This window comes from Capra hircus, chromosome 2 (genome assembly GCF_001704415.2).
Source record: "Capra hircus breed San Clemente chromosome 2, ASM170441v1, whole genome shotgun sequence".
In the NCBI taxonomy this organism is placed as follows: Eukaryota; Metazoa; Chordata; class Mammalia; order Artiodactyla; family Bovidae; genus Capra; species Capra hircus.
In genome coordinates this window covers 73,984,857-74,004,626 of record NC_030809.1, presented here as the reverse complement: position 1 = coordinate 74,004,626, position 19,770 = coordinate 73,984,857, and the positions used below count along the sequence as shown (strand labels likewise).

The 19,770-nt window shown below is 39.4% G+C and overlaps 1 protein-coding gene across 2 annotated transcripts in view; it reads right to left on the bottom strand.

Annotated features, from left to right (window-relative positions):
* RAB3GAP1 (RAB3 GTPase activating protein catalytic subunit 1) overlaps window positions 1-7,864 on the bottom strand; it is a 125,197-nt gene extending 117,333 nt beyond the window's left edge. The window contains exons 1-3 of one of the 2 annotated variants that reach the window (XM_005676194.3): window positions 7,753-7,864; window positions 7,596-7,651; window positions 2,445-2,520 (exon numbers count right to left, since the gene is read on the bottom strand). In XM_005676194.3, coding sequence (XP_005676251.1) covers window positions 2,445-2,520; window positions 7,596-7,651; window positions 7,753-7,770 — 150 coding nt within the window. In that variant the 5' untranslated portion in view covers window positions 7,771-7,864. The remainder of the gene's footprint in view (window positions 1-2,444; window positions 2,521-7,595; window positions 7,652-7,752) is intronic. The other variant, XM_005676193.3, reaches the window with a different exon arrangement.

The following is a 19,770-nucleotide window of genomic DNA, read 5'->3' as shown; positions in this document are numbered from 1 at the left end:
CACAAATGGCTAACAAGCACATGAAAAAAATGGTCAGTACCAATATTTCTCACAAAATACCAAAGTAAAACAAGAAAGAGAAATACAAATTAATTCCACAAACTACAAAACAATTGTGCATATATGTGCTCAGTCACTCAGTTGTGTCCAGCTCTTTATGACCCCATGGATTGTAGCACACCAGGCTCCTCTGTCCATGGAATTTTCAAGAAAGAATACTGGAGTGGGTTACCATTTCCTATACCCATTGGGAAGACTAAAATTTACAGGACTGAAAACAAGCAATTGTTGGTGAAAATATGAAATTACCCCAACTCTCACATATTGCTGGTGGTTAGGTAAAATGTTACAACAGCTTTAGCAGTTTCTCATAAAGTATACACTTACCCTAGGACCCAGTAATTCTACTCTGATAGTTACCCAAGAGAAATAAAAACTTACGTCTACAAAAGGCCTCACATAAGAATGGTCTCTTTTATTCATAACAGTGAATACATCTGTCAACAAGTAATGCACCGTGGTATATTCATACAGCAGACCACTATTTAGCAATAAAAATAATGATACATCCAACAACCTAAATAATCTCAAATACTATGTAAAACAAGCCAGCAGAAGAGTATGGTACTGTATGATAACATGCATATCCAACTGTAGAGTAGGCAAAGTAATCTATGGTTTAAAAGAAAAAAGGAAAAGAACAGCAGATGCCTTGGCAGGGCAGGGGCCATGGGGGCAGCATGAATGAGGAACATGGACATCAAGTGGAAAGGTTCACTATAGACATTTCTGGGATAACAAAAATGTCCAGTATCTTGAGTGAAGATGCTTACATGATGTAAACATTTATCAAAATAAGCAGTTTTGTGCATTATGTATATTTGATATAAAACAACTATTTTTTAAAAACCTAGTAGGGAGGGGAGTAGACAGATAATATTGAAATAAGAAATTGAAGAACTGCTGAACCTGAGTGACAGGCACATAAGGGTTCATTATACTACTTTTGTTTACCTTATATATGCCTGAAACTTTCCATAATCAAAGGTATTTAAAAAATAACTTCTCTCAATTCCCTCTCAGTGGAGGAAGAAAACTAATAATCAACTGTTCTTGACATAAATTACAATCTTACTTCTTATTTCTCTGAGTTTTCTTTATGCTGAATAATCCATCCCTTACACTTTCTTTAATCTTATTCACCACAGCACAGCTCACCTTGAAACCGGTTCAGATTTTCCATGATTGACTTACTTATTACTACCTGTAGGGAGAAAAGGATTGGAAAGAGCTAACCCTCCTTTCGCCCATACTACCTAATAGCAATATGATACCTACACTGAATATATTTCCTAACTCAAATCCCAACATTGAACTTAGCATCTAGAATTTTAATAATTTTAATCTTATTACCTCCCTCTCATGAGAATTCATTTGCAATGGCAAATAAGGATCTTATCCTATTGACTATTTCTTTAGATATGGCACATAAAGGATACCCAGTGAATATGTGTAAATCAAATATTTAAGAAACATAGTATCAGAGCTCACAAATACACAGTTTGGCTCTCTTACTGATAGTACAAATTATTTCCCACCTCAGTTATATCCATTGTGTTTTGCCTTTAACCTTATTGGTATGTATGTCTTCATTTCAGGTGGAATAGATCTGTGTTTAAAAACTTCACATCTCCTCTTTACTCAAAAATGTAATCATATAATATTTTAAAACAGTAAGTCAATTTAATCTATATATTTCACTGTATGAAGTGATATGATTTCTATATATATATATTTTTATATGTATTTCTTCTGCTCTTATTCATATGGATAATGAAAAAAGTCACAATGCTTTGAAAATCTCAAATTCTATTAAACCACCATAAAGCTAAAAATCTCTAGAAATATGAAAATTCAGAGTTCCTTAAAAACAGCTAAAGTGCAGTTAAGAATAGATTTTTAACAAATTCAAAGATTACTTGAAAAGAATTTGCCTAACAAAGCACCTATATAAGCCCAAGACCAAGTTGTTAGTTCCCTCCCGTGAAATACAGGAAATCAAGGTTTGTTCTCAGAGTATGTGCTTCAGTAAACATTTGGAGTATGGTTTATAAGCAAAACCATCATCTTGGATTAGGATTTTCAAACATTCTAAGGGAGAAAGCACGAGAAAAGTAATCATCAGGAGAAGCAGAAATAAAATTACTCACAAAGAACGACATTATACATATAAAATTTTATTATTAAAAAACAGCTCAGAAATATCTTACAAATATTAATTGCCACAGATTCAAATCCAAGTTCTTCCAGAAGCCATTTTATATTCATAAATTATACATAACTTTTAGAACATTTACTTTAAATGTACCAAATGCAGCAAAAGACTTAAAGATAGAAGTTTCAAAGCAAATACTCATTTAGAGACACCAGCAAATAGATCTGACCTTTTCAAGTGGCTTTCCCAAAGAGTTTCCAATCAATTTCCAATCATTCAAGACTTCTTCAACTTTGGAAATAAACCTAGGAAGGAGGAAAAAACTTTCAAACTATGTAATCACACGTTTTTCCTATTGTTATACAATTTTTTTGGTTTTTTTAACACTTTTAACAGAAGGCTTGTAAAGTTTAGTATTGTTATTGTAAATTTATCAACATGCAACAAAAAACAAAAAAGTAATCTTTAGCCCAAGAATTCTTAGATTTTAATTTTTTTTTTCATTTTTTAAAAATCTACTGCCTACCCAATGCCATTCTGGTTTCTATAAAATAAAAATAAATCTCTCCATATTGAAATGAAAATAGTAAACCTGGGACACAAGTAAAAATTGACAGACTGAAATGATACTATTAAGGATAACTGGGCTTCCCAAGTGGTGCTACTGGTAAAGAACCTGCCTGCCAATCCAAGAGACATAAGAGAGACACAGGTTCAACAGCTGGGTCAGGAAGATCCCCCAGAGGAGGGCATGGCAACCGACCCCAGTATTCTTGCCTGCCATGGACAGAGGAGCCTGGCAGCCTACAGTCCATAGGGTCACAGAGTCGGACATCACTGAAGTGACTTAGCACACACACACAGGCTTCCTAGGTGGCACTTGGAAGGAAGAATCCACCTTCCAATGCAGGAGGCCTAAGAGACAGGGTTCAATCCCTGAGTAAGGAAGATTCCCTGGAGTAGGAAATGGCAATCCACTTCAGTATTCTTGCCTGGAAAACTCCATGGACAGAGGAGCCTGGTGGGCTACGGTCCATGGGGTCACAAAAAGTCAGACACAACTAAGCACACACACATACACACATAACAATAATTCTGAAACCAATAATCTCTTCACTATGCTCCAAATAACTTATCTCTTTAAATTAACTTTCTTTAAAGATACTTAATGAATTCTCTGATTTGCCTTCCACTCCTCCAAAAAAACATTATATGGGAACTCTGCCCATTAAAATAAAACAAGTTTTAATGGACACCTGGCAAGAAACAAAGTAGATCTGTCAACTTTAAGGGATTTTAAACTATTCACTGTCTGATCTTTAATGATCAAGCAGACCTATCAAAGAGAATGAACTGTGACTAGCAACATGCTCTGTATCAACAAATGAACACTGTCAAAGCTCAGTAGTAGTGTTCAATATACATAAAAGGACACTTTCAGCTTAGTCACTCAGTTGTGTCCAATTCTTTGTGACCCCATGGACTGTAGCATGCCTCCTCTGTCCATGGGAATTCTTCAGGCAAGAATAGTGGAGTGGGTTGCCATGCCCTCCTCCAGGAGATCTTCCCAACCCAGGATCCAACCCAGGTCTCCTGCACTGCAGGCAGATTCTTGACCAGCATGGAAGCCCAAGCCACCAAGAAGCTGACTACTTATACTATATATGTATGATGCAATCTAACAGCAATGCTGCTCTCCTAAAACACCTACACACTATTGCCAGAGTACTAAAATTAATTCTAGTCAAAATATATACACAAATATCAGGTTTTGCCATCAGGGACATTATAAATTATTATTTACATTGTAAGTTTTTATGATTCAACTGAACCTTCTAATTATTCCTTTTTAAAATGAAGATATTAATTAATATAGTATTTTGAGGGGGTTCAAATGGCAATTATCAGATCTTATAAAGAGCGCTCTAGAAATAAGTTAATATGTTTACAAAACCATATAAAAATTTTAATGTATGTATATGTTGAGTGAAAATCTGTACATGAAATATACATTTATAAAGGTAAAAAACTGGAAACTATCTTAGGTACAACTGCAGCAAAAAGCTGTAAATTAATGACATATCCACTCAATGGACTAATATGCACCCATTAAAAATCATGTTTTGAAGCCTGCTTGAGGAAATAAGAAAAAGTCCATATGTGAAATGAAAAAATGAAGCTATAGATATAAGCATAAATATAGCTTAACCAAATTTATAACACACACAGATTACATGGAATTTTCTCAAAATACTGACAGTAGCTATCTCCTGGTGGTAGAATTACAGGTGATTTTTCTTTTTTTCTTTTATAATGAAGTATTTTAATAAATATCAGGGCTTCCCTGATAGCTCAGTTGGTAAAGTTCGATTCCTGGGTCCAGTCTTCTTGGGCTTCCCTTGTGGCTCAGCTGGTAAAGAATCCGCCTGCAATGTGGGAGACCTGGGTTCAATCCCTGGGTTGGGAAGATCCCCTGGAGAAGGGAAAGGCTACCTACTCCAGTATTCTGGCCTGGAGAATTCCATGGACTGTATAGTCCATGGGGTTGCAAAGAGTTGGGCACAACTGTGTGACTTTCACTTCACCTCATTTTAATAAAAGGGATTCCCAGTTGGCACTAATAGTAAAGAACTCGCTTGCCAATGCAGGAGACTTAAGAGACTCGGGTTTCATCTCTTGGTAGGCAAGATCTGCTAGAGGAGCAAATGGCAACCCACTCCAGTATTCTTGCCTGGGGAATCCCATGGACAGAGGAGCCTGGAAGGCTACAGTCCACATCATAAAGAGTCAGACTAGACTGAAGGGACTTCACATTTTAATTTCACAGTAAAAGAAGGAACATCTTAAAATATTCACTGTATTAGCAATACTATCAGTTCTAAAAAAGACCAAAATTGGAGCCTATTCTGTAAGTATTGAGATTTGATTAGAAAAATGTAATAACTACCTCTGAAAGCTCTCTAGATCTCACCTGAAGGATCACTTCCTCTTACTCTTCAATATTAGGTTCTTCTGTTATATGCTCTTAAAAAATGCTTCCTTCCCTCTTCTCAGCTCTCATTTCAACTGTAACTACAGACTCACTTGTATCATTATTTATTCACATCCTTCTTTTCCATTAGTTTATATGTTCAACAACAGCAGGAACCATCTGTTTTCACTGACCACCACATCCTTATGCCCTGCATTGTGCTTGATACATGTTCACTCAGTATTTTTTCAACAGACAAATAATAAAGGAGTTATTGGTTTCTATAAATTGTCCATACAGCTCATAACATACTGATAAATTTCATTCAAACATTAAACTCAAGGTTTAAAAGACTCCAAAGTCTTACCATTTTCCTAAAAACTGTAAAACACTAATTTCATTCTATAAACAAGAGCATGAAGCCAAAAATCAAATTTCCTACTTTGAGGTAGTTTTCATAACTCTGTTAACAACTACCTCCAAATAAGGAGTTAGAAGGATTTAGTATTTCACCTGAGGATATTTTAAATATTTAGCTAGTGGAAAGTGATTATTTATCCATTAAATACTCTAATGTTTCCTTCCTCAATTCACTCTCAAGATTCAAACTACTACATTTTCTAACTACCTTTAAGATTTAAGACATTATTATTTCAAATTCAACAGGTCTAAAACTATATTCTTCTCTCTTTGCCACTTTATCTTCACTCTTCTAGGCAAGAAACTGCAGTTTCATGTTTGATTTTTTTTTTCCTACTCCTACATTTCATCAAGTTTATCTTCGACTTCTTTGAAATGTCTTACAATCTTCCCTCCTACCCTTTCTTTCCAGTTTCCTAATCACCATCCTAACCAAAATAGTAACTCACTCGCCTTCATTTCACCTCATCTTGGCAAACAACTTTCGTAACACACAATCAAGGGTCTCTCGCTACTGCTCTGTAATGGCTCTTAAGCGTGGTCTCTTGACCCAGCATCAGCACCTGGGATCTTCTTAGAAATGAAAATTTTTGAATCCACCTCAGACATACAGAATTATAAACTATGATTCTAATGCACACTAAAGTTTGAGAATCACTGGTCTTAAAGCATCAAATTTAGATTCCTTTACTTAGCTTTGGAGGCTGTCTATAACCTGGTTTTATCTTAATAATCTTATTTATTTTCCTTCAACAGTCTTCACTCCAGTGAAGACATTTCATCAAATTCCAAAGGTTTTCACCTGTCTCTGCTCCTGTCAGGACCGTCTCATATTTAACCAGTTTTTTTTTTCCGTTTATTTTCCACTTTCCAGGCCTGGCACATTTCTTGTCTTTTCTATGAAAATACCTTCAACAATTACAATCCACAATTACCATCCTTATACTAATATAACTATTTGCTGTTTTGTTTTTTTAACAGAGAGATCAAATGATTTGTTTTGATTTTGTTCTTTTCTGTTAGTATAGTTCTAAACACACAGTACCTATTCAGTAAGGCCTTGCCTGGGTGGTTATGTCTTACCTTTTGGGGGGAGGTGGGGGTGGGGCGGGAACCACAGGTCAAACTAGCATCCCAGCAGGGATCTTTTCTATGCTATTTAAGGACAAGACATTCACAACCAGATGGATTTCCTCTCCCAATCAGAAAGATCATAAAATATTCCAAGCTAACTACTGACCTCAGTACTCAAAAAACCTGAAGGGCCTCTTGGACAACGAACTGATAACATCTCGACCTAAGCTATTACTCCTCCACAAACTTGGCGTTCAACTAATTTTAGTGATCCAACAATTTCACTCAGCTATCCAACTGGAGTTTGGTGGTACAGGAATTTGGAGTTTCCATGGCAAAGGAAGCCTGGGTCACATTACGCACTGAAATGGAACAATTAAACGTTCCAAAGCCATACACAAACTGTTTCGAAAGGTTACCCTAAAAGACAGGATGGAGATGGTGGGAGTGTGGCAGATGGACAACCACCAAGATTCAGAAGAAAGGCCTCCTCTTGAAACGGATGTACAAGGAAAGGGAGGGGGGGTGGGAAGCAGCTGCGAAGTTTGTTGCTTACTATAACAAACGAATTAGTTACACGGACATTAACACAGGAACGGAAGGTAGCTTCCGGAACTGTTTCCGCGGGTGATCAACAACTAAAGGACCAAAAGTCTAATGAAAGTGGTTTAAAAGGAAAGAAAAACAAAACTTCGGAGAGCCAGAGTCTCCGGGGTAATACAGATGGGGGCGGGCCGGGGCTTGTCAGACGTGGAAGAGGCTTGCGGTGGACCACAGAAGGGAGGCGGCGAAGACCGGGGAGCCAAGGGGCTTACTTTTCCCGCAGAAGTGGCGTCACTTGTGGTCAAGGTTGGGGAAGTAGCCGGGCGGAGCCGGGGCCCAAACTGCTGGTAACCAATGATACGACTCACTCACCTTTCCCATTCCGAGGCAGTGGTGAAGTCCGTGATCTCAAATACCTCGGACTCGGGCTGCATAAGTGGAAAGAAAGAAAGAGATTGAGCTCCCGGCCGCTGACACGGAGGGGCTAACTTAAACAGAGGCAGCGATAGGTAGGGGGCAGACACCTCACCTCACTGTCAGCCGCCATCTTGCGGAGCGCCGATGTGGGCGCTAGGACTGCCGGGAAGAAAAGCAGGAAGGCGAGGGGAGGAGGGGAATAGAGGAGCAGAGAGCGGGCGGGGGCGGGGCGGGGCGGGGCGGAGGCTCCGCCCCGCCCCGCCCCGGAGGCACCTCTTCCGGTTAGTTTGGCAAAGTGTCCTGAGGCTGAAGTCATTTAATTTTTCCTCTGTAATATTTCTTGTACCTGAGAAGAAAGAACTTACATTACCCTCAAGTCCCCGTTCACTAGCTGATTTAACAAAATTTAAAATTCTCCTGTAGAGTAACGAATTCAGAAAGGAACAGAAGCAAGAACAAGGCCTTAGACCCATGTGGATATGAGTTTACGGAAAAAACCTACAACATATTGGTTTTATTCTTGTTTTTTCATTCGTCCTCTCAATCGACTGCAAGGCACTGAGCTAGATGCTGTAATATCCACCATCCCTCACCTCAAAGATTTCAGGCAGTTTGGGTAAGTCATCAAATAAAACCATTATACCAGTTATCTGGTTTCTGAGAAGAGCAACATGCTGTTTAATGAACACTTTTTTAAGCCACTGAAGAATAGGAGTGCCAGCTACTTGTTAGTCATTATATCTCATACATTCTGAAATATTTACAGAGAAAATCATACCATGTCCAGGATTTGTTTCAAATAATTGGAGGAGGAGGTGGGTGGTTGTGTTTTAGTTGCTGCTCTTTGGGACTCCATGGACTGTAGACCGTCAGGCTCCTCTGTCCATGAGATTTCCCAGACAAGAATAGTGGAGTGTGTTGCCATTTCCTTCTCTAGGGGATCTTCACAATGGAATCGAACCCACATCTCCTGCACTGGTAGGCAGATCCCTTATGGCTGAGCCACTATGGAAGCCCTAGGGAAGTAGATATGGCTAGAAATAAAACAAGATTAGCCATGGGCACATAGGCTATTGTTTAAGCTATTGATGGGTACATGGATATGTATACTTTTCTCTCAACTACTATTAGGTCCAAAAAAGCTTTTTTCCTTAAATTCTCCTGTTATTTATTTATTTTATATTTTTGGCCAAACCACGGGGCATGAGGGATCTTAGTTCCCAACCAGAAGTGGAACCATGCCCCCTGCAATGGAAGCACAGAATCTTAACCACTGGAAGTCCAGGGAAGTCTGAAAAAGCTTTTTATTTTAAGTTTTTTTTTTTTTTAATTAAATCTCATTTAATGATTTCTTGCGACTCACAAGAAGGAATTTGTGGCTAGAGGACTCAGAAATACAGCTTTAGCAATTAAATATTTTAATCTTAGGAGAGAGAGATATAAAAAATACAGTGATATACATGGTGCAGATGAGGAAACTAAGGTCAGAAGAATTTGATAATTATGGCCAGCACCAAGACTTGAACCCGCATCTCTTGATATTCCTTCTAGTGTCAGTTCACTACACTAGTGGGAGTTAGAGTTACTACTGTAAAAATCTTTCCCAAAAGGCCTGAACTTGCACCTTCATTCATTTATAGGCATTTATTAGACACCTACTATAAACCAGTCATTATGCTAGACTGCTAGGAAATGAAGACATACTGAAGATACAATCCCTGATTTCAAGGAACTCAAGATGGAGTAGGGAAACTGAAAATTTACTGCATGAACCAAAAGAAGAGGTACCATATGTATCAGCATCACTGTTAGCAATGTGGAGGCCAGTGGTGACCCTGACAAGAAGAATCTTCAGGGCCAGCTGAAGGGAAGAGTGGAGGCAGCCAGGTTGGGGGCAGGGAAGGCTTCTAAGGGCAGAAAATAGCATGCTGCTGCTGCTGCTAAGTCGCTTCAGTCATGTCCGACTCTGCGATCCCATAGACAGCAACCTACCAGGCTCCTCTGTCGCTGGGATTCTCCAGGCAAGAACATTGGAGTGGGTTGCCATTTTCTTCTCAAACACATGAAAGTGAAAAGTGAAAGTGAAGTCATTGCAACCACTGTGATGGAGATGTCTTCTTTTCGTTTGTTAGACAGATCAAACTTTTCTACCTTTAAGCCTCTCAGTCACAGGACTGAGAATAGCATATCCAGAGGCTTAAAGGTAGGAAAGTCTGATCTGTCTAACAAACGAAAAGAAGACATCTCCATCACAGTGGTTGCAATGAGGTTGAAGAGGTACACATGGGCCAGACCTTAAAGAGCCTTCTATATGGCCCTTATGTGAAGCAAAGTGGGCATTGCTAAAATGTTTTAAGCAAGAGAGTATTGTGGTCCAAAATATAAAATCCTTTACATTTTGCAATGGGCTGGTTGCTATAGGAATGGATTGGGGGAAGGGGGTTGCAAAAAAAGAAGTAGGAACAGCTAGTGACTATCACAGCATCCAATGGGAGATTGTGTGGAGGCTTTGACTGCTGGGGGTCAGCAGACAAGGTCAACTGATTTTATATGTATATTGTAGTTACGATAGTCAGAGCTTGATGACATTAAATGCAGGGATAAGGGAAAGGTGCTTCCCAGTGGTAAAGAATATGCCTGCCAATGCAAGAGACACAAGGGATGTCGGTTCAATCTCTGGTTGGGAAGATTCCTTGGAGAAGGAAATGGCACTCTAATGGCAGAAAATGAAGAGGACGAAAGAGCCTCTTGATGAAGCTCAAAAAGGAGAGCAAAAAAGCTGGCTTAAAACTCAACATTCGAAAAACTAAGATCATGGCATCTTGTCCCATCACTTCATAGCAAACAGAAGGGGAAAAATGGAAACAGTGGCAGATTTTATTTTCTTGGGCTCCAAAATCACTGCAGATGGTGACTACAGCTATGAAATTAAAAATGCTTGCTCCTTGAAAGGAAAGCTGTAACAAGCCTAGACAGTGTATTAAAAAGCAGAGACATCACTTTACTGACAAAGATCTGTGTAATCAAAGCTGATTTTTCCAGTAGTCATGTATGGATGTGAGAGTTGGACCGTAAAGAAGGCTGAGTGCCAAAGAACTGATGCTTTTGAATTGTAGTGCTGGAGAAGACTCTTGAGAGTTCCTTGGACTGCCAGGAGACCCAACCAGTCAATCTTAAAGGAAATCAACCCTGAATATTCACTGAAAGGACTGGTACTGAAGCTGAAGCTCCAATACTTTGGCTACCTGATGCTAAGAGCCAACTCATTGGAAGAGACCCTGATGCTGGGAAAGTCTGAAGGCAGCAGATGATTGGGGGCAGCAGAGGATGAGATGGTTAGATAGCAACATTGACTCAGTGGACATGTATTTGAGCAAACTCCAGGAGATAGTGGAAGACAGGGGAGCCTGGCATGCAGCAGTTCAGGGGATTGCAGAAAGTTGGGCGCGAACGAGTGACTGAACAACAACAAACGAGGGAAAGGTGGGAATCAAAGAGCCGTTCACTTAACTTTTTAAGATTCTCTCCAGCTGAAATACATTCTTATGTTTTAAGGTCAAGCAAACCCAGGTTCAGCCACTTACTACCTATAAGACTGGGCAAATAATGTAAGCCCTCTAAACATCAATTTCTTCATTATTAAAATTTGCTTTGTAATACTTCTTACCACATAGGACTGTGGCAAAGATTAAGTTCTATGCACATTTGCAGAGTGGTTAACAGAATGTCCTGGCCTGTAGTAAGTGATCCATTATGGTAGTAGCAATTATAATGGATGCTTTATATAATGAAAACTGTAACGTGTTACTCACATGTGAGTATTACTTTTTTTCCTTTTTAGTTAACCATTAAGAAGTTTCAGTGCAAGCCAAAATCTGAAACTGAAAAACCACAAAGATTTTGCTGCATGAAGTTAAATTTCAGAAACTGTAGGAAACAAGCCTTATCAGGTTGCTAGGTAAAGTTTCCTTCCAAGTTATTTTTGGCTCCTTCTCCCTGGAGAAACTTTTTAAATAAGTTATTTGTTAAAGTGAAGTGTGAAGCCAGGATGCTAATGATGTAAAGTACCCAGGGGAGACACACTTTTATTAGATTTTCACTGGTTCACCAGGCAGAAAAGATTTTGTTTCTTCAGTATTAAGAGCTATTTTGCTGCACGTCCAAAGGCAAGGGTTTTTCCATGCAAGCGTATTCCCTCTCTGGCATACCTTGCAGTTATTTCAAGGTGTTACCAATAATGGCCACAGGGAGAATTTTGACGCATAGGCAATTTAAGAGATTAGAGGCCTGGAAAAATCACCCTTGGCTTAGTCCTCAGAGGAATGCAGGGGCATCACAGTTTAATTAGGTCTTAGCAAGAGAGCAAACATTGTGAGAGGAGCAACAGCAGTGGGGCTGCACCATTCTCATCTGCCTTGATGGCCTCTGTGCAGAGAGAATCAGGAATTTTCTGTGACATAGCTCTGAGATCAATTGCAGTAGAAAGTACAGCGGGAAGAGGAAGACGCACTATGAGAACAGGAAACTCTTAGAAATTCTCTAAATCAAAGCTATCAGAATTATCAAAATTATCAGTATTCATTCATTCATTCAGCAAAATTTATCAAGCATCTACTGTCATGGCAGTGAAGAGGAAAAAAGCGAAAGTGTTAGTCGCTCAGTTGTGTCCAACTCTTTGCAACCCCGTAGACTGTGGCCCATAAGGCTCCTCTGTCAATGGGATTTTCCAGGCAAGAATACTGGAGTGGGTTGCCATTCCCTTCTCCAGGCGATCTTCCCAATCCAGGGATCAAATCCTTGTCTCCTGGATGGAGAGACAGGTTCTGTATCATTGCAGAGGGACTCTTTACTGCTGAAACCACCAGGGAAGCATGGCATGTCATAGTCAATTGTAGGGAGGGGTTCGAAGAATAATCCCTGCCCTCAAGGTGTCCACAGCTTGAGATAAGTCAGAAAGAACTATAATACCATTTATAAAGGGAAGCACAATGGTTATTCAATTTCTTAAAGCTGTTTGTAAAATCAGTGGTGTGAAAACAATCAAGTAACCTTTCTGAACACACAGGCAATACCATGTATCCTTTAAGCAGACCACTGTTTCTTGGACTAGAAAGAGTTATAGCCACCAAGGCAGGAATCTCTAGAGAATTTCAAGAGAAGTAATGCAAACTTCCTTAACTGATCATTCATTCACTCCTTTGTTCATTCAACAAGCACCTGTTAAAAGCAGCTTCTATGTGCCTGACCCTGTTCTAGAAACTGAGAAACAAAAACTTAAAAACAAGATGCCTGCCCTCAGGAAGTTCCAAGTATAATTGAAGTCCCTCTAGGTGATAATGCTAAGTCAAGAACAGCTAGTTCTAATTCCCAAGTTGGTAACTTAACTTCTTGTCTGGTATTCGATCCAGAAAAGACAGTTCCTACTGGCAGGTTGACTTAGTTTGCCCATGTTTACATGTTCCTATTTATTCTATTGTTAATGTATTGTTGAACTCAGAATGTGAAAACAAAACAGTTAAAAAGAGTCATAAGACTTATGTTCAAGTTTACAGAATGAGCATATTCTAGCTGTGTGGGGTGGTGTGTGTGGACAATTAATTACCATATTTTACATAGGCATATTCTTATTTAATCTCTGATTTTCCTTGTTATGAGGAAAGATATGAATATGGATAGGAACAATTCTAGCTACAAGTGATGAATAAATGCAAAACTTTAGTATAAGCCCAACCTTTTGTACCGTATTGTAAGACCTGCTAACTACATTTACATTAATATCTCCAGATATGTAACTTTCTGCTCCTCAGAGCCCTTTTACCATCCACTTCAGTCTAGATGGACTAGACTAGATGGACTAATTTCAGTTTCAACTGCTTCTGCTATTTTGCTATAGTGAATCTTATATCTTCCATTTATCTCTGCTCTTTGCTTTTGCCCATCTCTGTACTACAATATGGTCTTCCCTGTTGGCTCAGCAGTAAAGAATGCGCTTGCAATCTGGGAGACCTAGATTCAATCCCTGGGTCGAGAAGCTCCCCAGGAGGAGGGCACAGCAACCCATTCCAGTATTCATGTCCGGAGAATCCCAAATCCCATGGACAGAAGAGCCTGGCAGTCTACAGTCCATAGGGTCATAAAGAGTCAGACATGACTAAAGTGACTGAGCACGTACTGCAATATACTTCCAAATATGAAATACTTAAATCACTATTTATAACCAAAGCCAGAGCCTGGGAGTTGTTTAATTTGTCCGTGCACTATAGTAGAAGTGTCTCCTCATTGTAAAAGTTTCAAATAATATGCATAAAACAAATGGCCTCCTTTACCGTCTTCTCTATTTCTATACTCCTAAGATGAACGCCAAAAAATTGATGCTTTTGAACTGTGGTGTTGGAGAAGACTCTTGAGAGTCCCTTGGACTCCAAGGAGATCCCTCCAGTCCATCCTAAAGGAGATTGGTCCCAGGTGTTCATTGGAAGGACTGATGTTGAAGCTGAAACTCCAGTACTTTGGCCACCTGATGTGAAAAGCTGACTTATTGAAAAAGATCCTGATGCTGGGAGGGACTGGGAGCAGGAGGAGAAGGGGACGACAGAGGATGAGATGGCTGGATGGTGTCACCGACTTGATGGACATGAGTTTGCGTAAACTCCGGGAGTTGGTGATGGACAGGGAAGCCTGGCATGCTGAGATTCATGGGGTCGCAAAGAATTGGACATGACTGAGTGACTGAACTGAACTAAAGATAAAATCACCAATACCAGTTGAGTGTAAATAATTTCAGACTCTTTCCTATATTTTTACATAAACATTTATAGAGACACAATATAGAGTTTTAATTCTTTTAATTAATCTTTGCACAAATAAGTATGTCTATTCACACATACCCCAATGTTCATTGCAGCACTATTTACAATAGCCAAAACATGGAGGCAGTCTAGATATCCATCAACAGATGAGTGGATAAAGATGTGGTACACATATGCAATGGAATACTACCCATCAATTAAAAGGAGAAAAAAATTGAGTTAGTTGAAATGATGTAAACAAACCTAGAGCCTGTCATACAGAGAGAAGTAAGTCAGAAATACAAAACAAACATCATATATTAACCCATATCTATGAAATGTAGAAAAATGGTACTGATGATCCTATTCGCAGGGCAGGAATGGAAGTACACATGTAGAGAACAGAATTATGGATGTTGGGAGGGGGTGGGAATGTGGGATGAATTGAAAGAGTAGCTTTGAATAGCGTTGACATATGTACACTACCACGTGTAAAATAGACTGCTAGTGGGAACCTGCTGTAAAGCAGAGGGAGTTCTGCTCAGTGCTCTGTGATGATCTAGAGGGGTGGGATGGGAGGTGCAAGGGAGGCTCTAGAGGAAGAGGATATATGTACATGGATAGCTGACTCATCATGCTATACAGCAGAAACTAACACGACATTGTAAAGCAATTATATTCCAATAAAAAATAATGTCTAGTACTTATGCCTGCCAAGCATTCATACAATAACCCTACGAGGTAGATGCTATTATTATCATACATCCTTCCTTTACAGATGAGGAAACTGAGGCAGAAGCAGCATAGGTAATGTGCCTAAATCACATGCCTACTAAATGGTAGGGCTGACTTCTAGGCGTGTGCTCTGAACCTCTTCAGCCTCCCGTTTCATACTACATGCATAACTTGGCAACTCACTATTTTTACCTGCCTATATGATTTGGAGCCCATTTAGAGCATTATATAAAGCTCTTTCGACCTTTTTTATACTGTTACACAGCATTCCAAAATTCAAAGTATGAATGCACCACTCTTTAATTTTCTACCATGACTTGATATGTAGACTATTTACTATTTAAATATTTACTATTTAAAGTATTTAGTATTTAAAGTATTTACTATTAATAAATAACATACTTAGATGGGTGACAAGTGCATGGGTTCATGATACTATACTGTTTAATTTGCATGTTTGAAATTTTCCATGGTAAGTGTGTTCCCCTCAAAAATACTGGAATAAAAATTAACTATGCCTACATCTTTGTGAACATGTGTGAAAATTATTCTAGGGTGGATATGGAGGAATGGAAATGCTGGGTTGAAGAGTATGTGCATTTTAAAGTATAACAGGTAGTACCAGATCACAATGTCCAAAATGAGCATTACTAATTTATATACCCACTAGTAGTGTGAAAGAGTAGCCATTTCCCCACACATTTTATACTGCGAATCATTTAAGATTTTGCCAGTGTGTTGAACAAAAAATGTTTTGCTTGCATCTCCCTGAGCCCTGGTGAGATTAAACAATTTTCCCTGTGTTAGTTGACCATTTATATTCCTCTCCTATGAAGAGCGATTTCAAATCTTTCACTTGTTTTTCTGTGGGATTGCAAGAATCTGTGTTTTTTATAGAGTCTGTCCGGATGAAGCTGACATTCAATCATATTTGGCTGCCAAGGCTTTATGGAACATCATTTTTGGCTCCATCTCTTAAAGTTGGAGCTGTCCCTGCTCACATTCTCTTTCTGAGCAGCAAAAACAGAACACCTAAGTCAATGAAACCAACAACTCCACCCCATATACCCTACTCAGCATCACAAAAAACCCTGGTCTCTCTATCAAATTTCTCTAGACCAATATGCCCCTTGGATCTCAATGTTTTCCTCCATCTCTTTTCTCTGTCGACCGAGATGCCCAATTTATCTTCCTTCCTTTCCTTCACCATCACCCTACAACCCTCCATTCACTCTACCACCTTCTAGGTGGAAAAGAAGAGATTTGGAAGAAAGTGTTCCTCAGAAAAGCGTGTTCGTTCCTTAAAAGCAGCAGGTCCCTTCATGGTCTTCCTGAAAACACTGCCTCCTTTTTCCACAACTGCACTGCAGGGGACAAATGGGTCCTGCTTAATATGCAGAAGACGTAGCTCACAACCAATCCACTGCTGCCTCAGCAAAAAAGCCCTTTTCAGAATTGTAAAATCCTTTAATCCTTTCCCACTCAATACAGTGGGGTTGCCCAGATATTCAAAAGTATTCATTAATGTATTCTTATAGCTAAGATTGGGTTCAAAACTTCAATTTTTGTCCTTTTCAAGCCCTTCCACTTACAGCATCTCATTTGCTACTATCGTTCACTGAAATCCTTTCTCCTCCTCTCTACCTAGCCAGAAAAATAATAAAAAACATAGCTCTACTGAGAACTTGAGCTTGTCCCATGGTAAGCAAAATGCCACTACATGAAATTCTTCATTGGTTTTTCACTCTGCTGTTGTGTACATTTAGTCCTAGAAATAGTCACCGAGCACCTTTTCTGCATAAAATATAAGGACACAATAGCAGAACAAAGATAATTAAAACTTGTTACTTGTCTTCTAGAAAATAGAATCTAATGGAGAGGTAAAAATAACTAAAACAAGTCAGACTCTGTCGTAATAGAAGTACGAAATGACAGGGGAACAGAGTGGATTGAAGGGGTGCTTACTGATTCAGACACCAACAGAGCCTGGGGACTATTAATACAAAGGCCCAAAGGAGTATAGCTGAATGAGAGCTGGCTTTGGAACATGGTGACCACCAGTGAAGTGAAGTGAAGTGAAAGTTGCTCAGTCGTGTCTAGTCAGTTGTGGCCCTATGGACGTCCATGGAATTCTCTAGGCCAGAATACTGGAGTGGGTAGCCTTTCCCTTCTCCAGGGGATCACCAGAGGGAGGACTTTATCACTGCGTCATTTCTCATTTCTGGATTTTCCTCCTGTAATGAAATTACTTTGCTTATTTTCTATTTTAGATTCTCAAACTTTTGGAATCAGAGGGGTTTTCTGGATTCATTTTACTCAACCCCTTCAATTTACAAATAGGAAAATGGTCTTCCTGATGGTGGCTCAGATGGTAAAGAACCTGCCTGCGATGCGGGAGACTTGGTATCAATCCCTGGGTTGGGAAGATTCCCTGGAGAAGGATATGGTAACCCATTCCAGTATTCTTGTCTGGAGAATTCCATGGACAGAGGAGCCTGACCAGCTACAGTCCATGGGGCCACCAGGAGTCAGACACAACTGAGTGACTAAGCACAAGCCCAAGTGACATAGTTGGATTACACTGAAGATGAGAATTCAGTCTAGATACTCCTTTTCTAGGGCTCCTTGCTGCTGCTGCTGCTGCTGCTGCTGCTGCTGCTGCTGCTGCTGCTGCTGCTGCTGCTAAATCGCTTCAGTTGTGTCTGACTCTGTGCAACCCCATAGACGGCAGCCCACCAGGCTCCCCCATCCCTGGGATTCTCCAGGCAAGAATACTGGAGTGGGTTGCCATTTCCTTCTCCAACACATGAAAGTGAAAAGTGAAAAGTGAAACAGAAGTCGCTCAGTCGTGTCCGACTCTTTGTGACCCCATGGACTGCAGCCCACCAGGCTCCTCCATCCATGGGATTTTCCAGGCAAGAGTACTGGAGTGGGTTGCCATTGCCTTCTCTGCTAGGGCTCCTTGCTCCCCTCCAAAATCTTTATTATATTAATTTTTCTGCTTTTCTGTCTCTTGAAATACCTGATATCTCCTATGGGGGGAACTCAAAGGCATGTTTCAAAGGTAATTGCATCCAGTAGCTAAATGTGTATCTGTGTATCATATTGTCAAATCAGATGCATGCAGATCTAAAACATCATCTGCTATCAAGCTTTATGAATAATTTCAGGGGTATAATCAATCAACAGGAACAGGCAAAGCAGGGAGAAGTGTGAGACACAGAGGGAAGCTCCCAGATCCTTTCTTCCCATGTAAGACATAAGCTCTCTGTAATGAAACATTTCCGTTTTACAGACATATAGCTGAATGATTTTTGTAACATTTTTCAGGAAGCCATGCTCCTTAACTTCACAGATTTACCATAGACAATCCTAAAGTAGGGATATCCTGCAACGAGCACATTCTATAAACAAGGATGCTCCTCTTAGCAAATAACCATGTATCTTCCAAGAGTTTCAGTTATTGTTGTGTTTACAATACTGAGTTATTCATCAATACTTGCTTTCTTTGTCTGAGAGTATCTTGACCTCTGCATTCCCAACAGTGGGAGAGGAATGGATGAGGGCCACTATATTAACTTCGTCCTGCCCAATATTTAAATATTCAATAAAAAGTAAATAGGTCTCATATATGTACATCTTCCATAACACTACCAGATTCTCCATACTGAGAAAAAGAAAAAAAACCTTGTAGTTTTTCCATATTTAACTATGATCAGAGGCGGCCAGGTGGGGGCCAGGGGTGGAGGTAGGAAATGGAAGTGTTACAAGTTTGTTTCTGAGCATCTTTAATCATAGCCTGTAAAAATGTTATTTCACATTGAATTCTTGGGGCTGAAGAAGAAATAGAGACCTCAGGCAAGCAGTCATTTCCCAAAGCCTTTTATTTTATTCTGCCTTGATTTTTACAAAAATGTACTCATAAGAATATCCTTCAACCAAGAATACTGTTAGAGTTTTATATTTTGCCTTCAAATCTTCCACTCACAAGTAGGTACGTAGAGTAAACCAAGAACCAATTGCTTTTACATTCACCTCTTTCACTGCTGCACCTTACAGTCTTTTCTCTGTAGAACTATCAATATGATTAAAAAAGAAGCAGACATTGTCACCCCCTTGAGGAAAGTGCTCTGATGGGTTTATATTGCACTTGGAATAAGTCAAACTCCTTATGATGCCTATGAGGCCCTTCAAAATATGGCCCCTGCATACCTCTCCAATCTCAATTCTAATACCTTCACCATCTTCCTGTAACTTTGATAAGTTATGTTTATATATACATTATGACCTTTGCCCCAGCTGTTTCCACTGCATAGAATGTTCTGCCATCAACTATTCAAAGGACTGGCTGCTTCATTCAAGTAGTAGATCAAATGTTTGCTTATAAGGGAGACTTTCCACGTGCATGCAATCTAATAAACTTCTTTCTGCCCACAACTGTCCATCTCTATTACTTTAATTTTCTTCATGGCCTTTGTAACCACTTGATAGTACCTTGATTATATATTCATTTAGTCTACAATCTTATTTATCTGGTATTTCTACAGTGATGAGAATAAAGCTTTGCACAAAAAGAGACATTCAAGATATGATATTGAATGGATGAA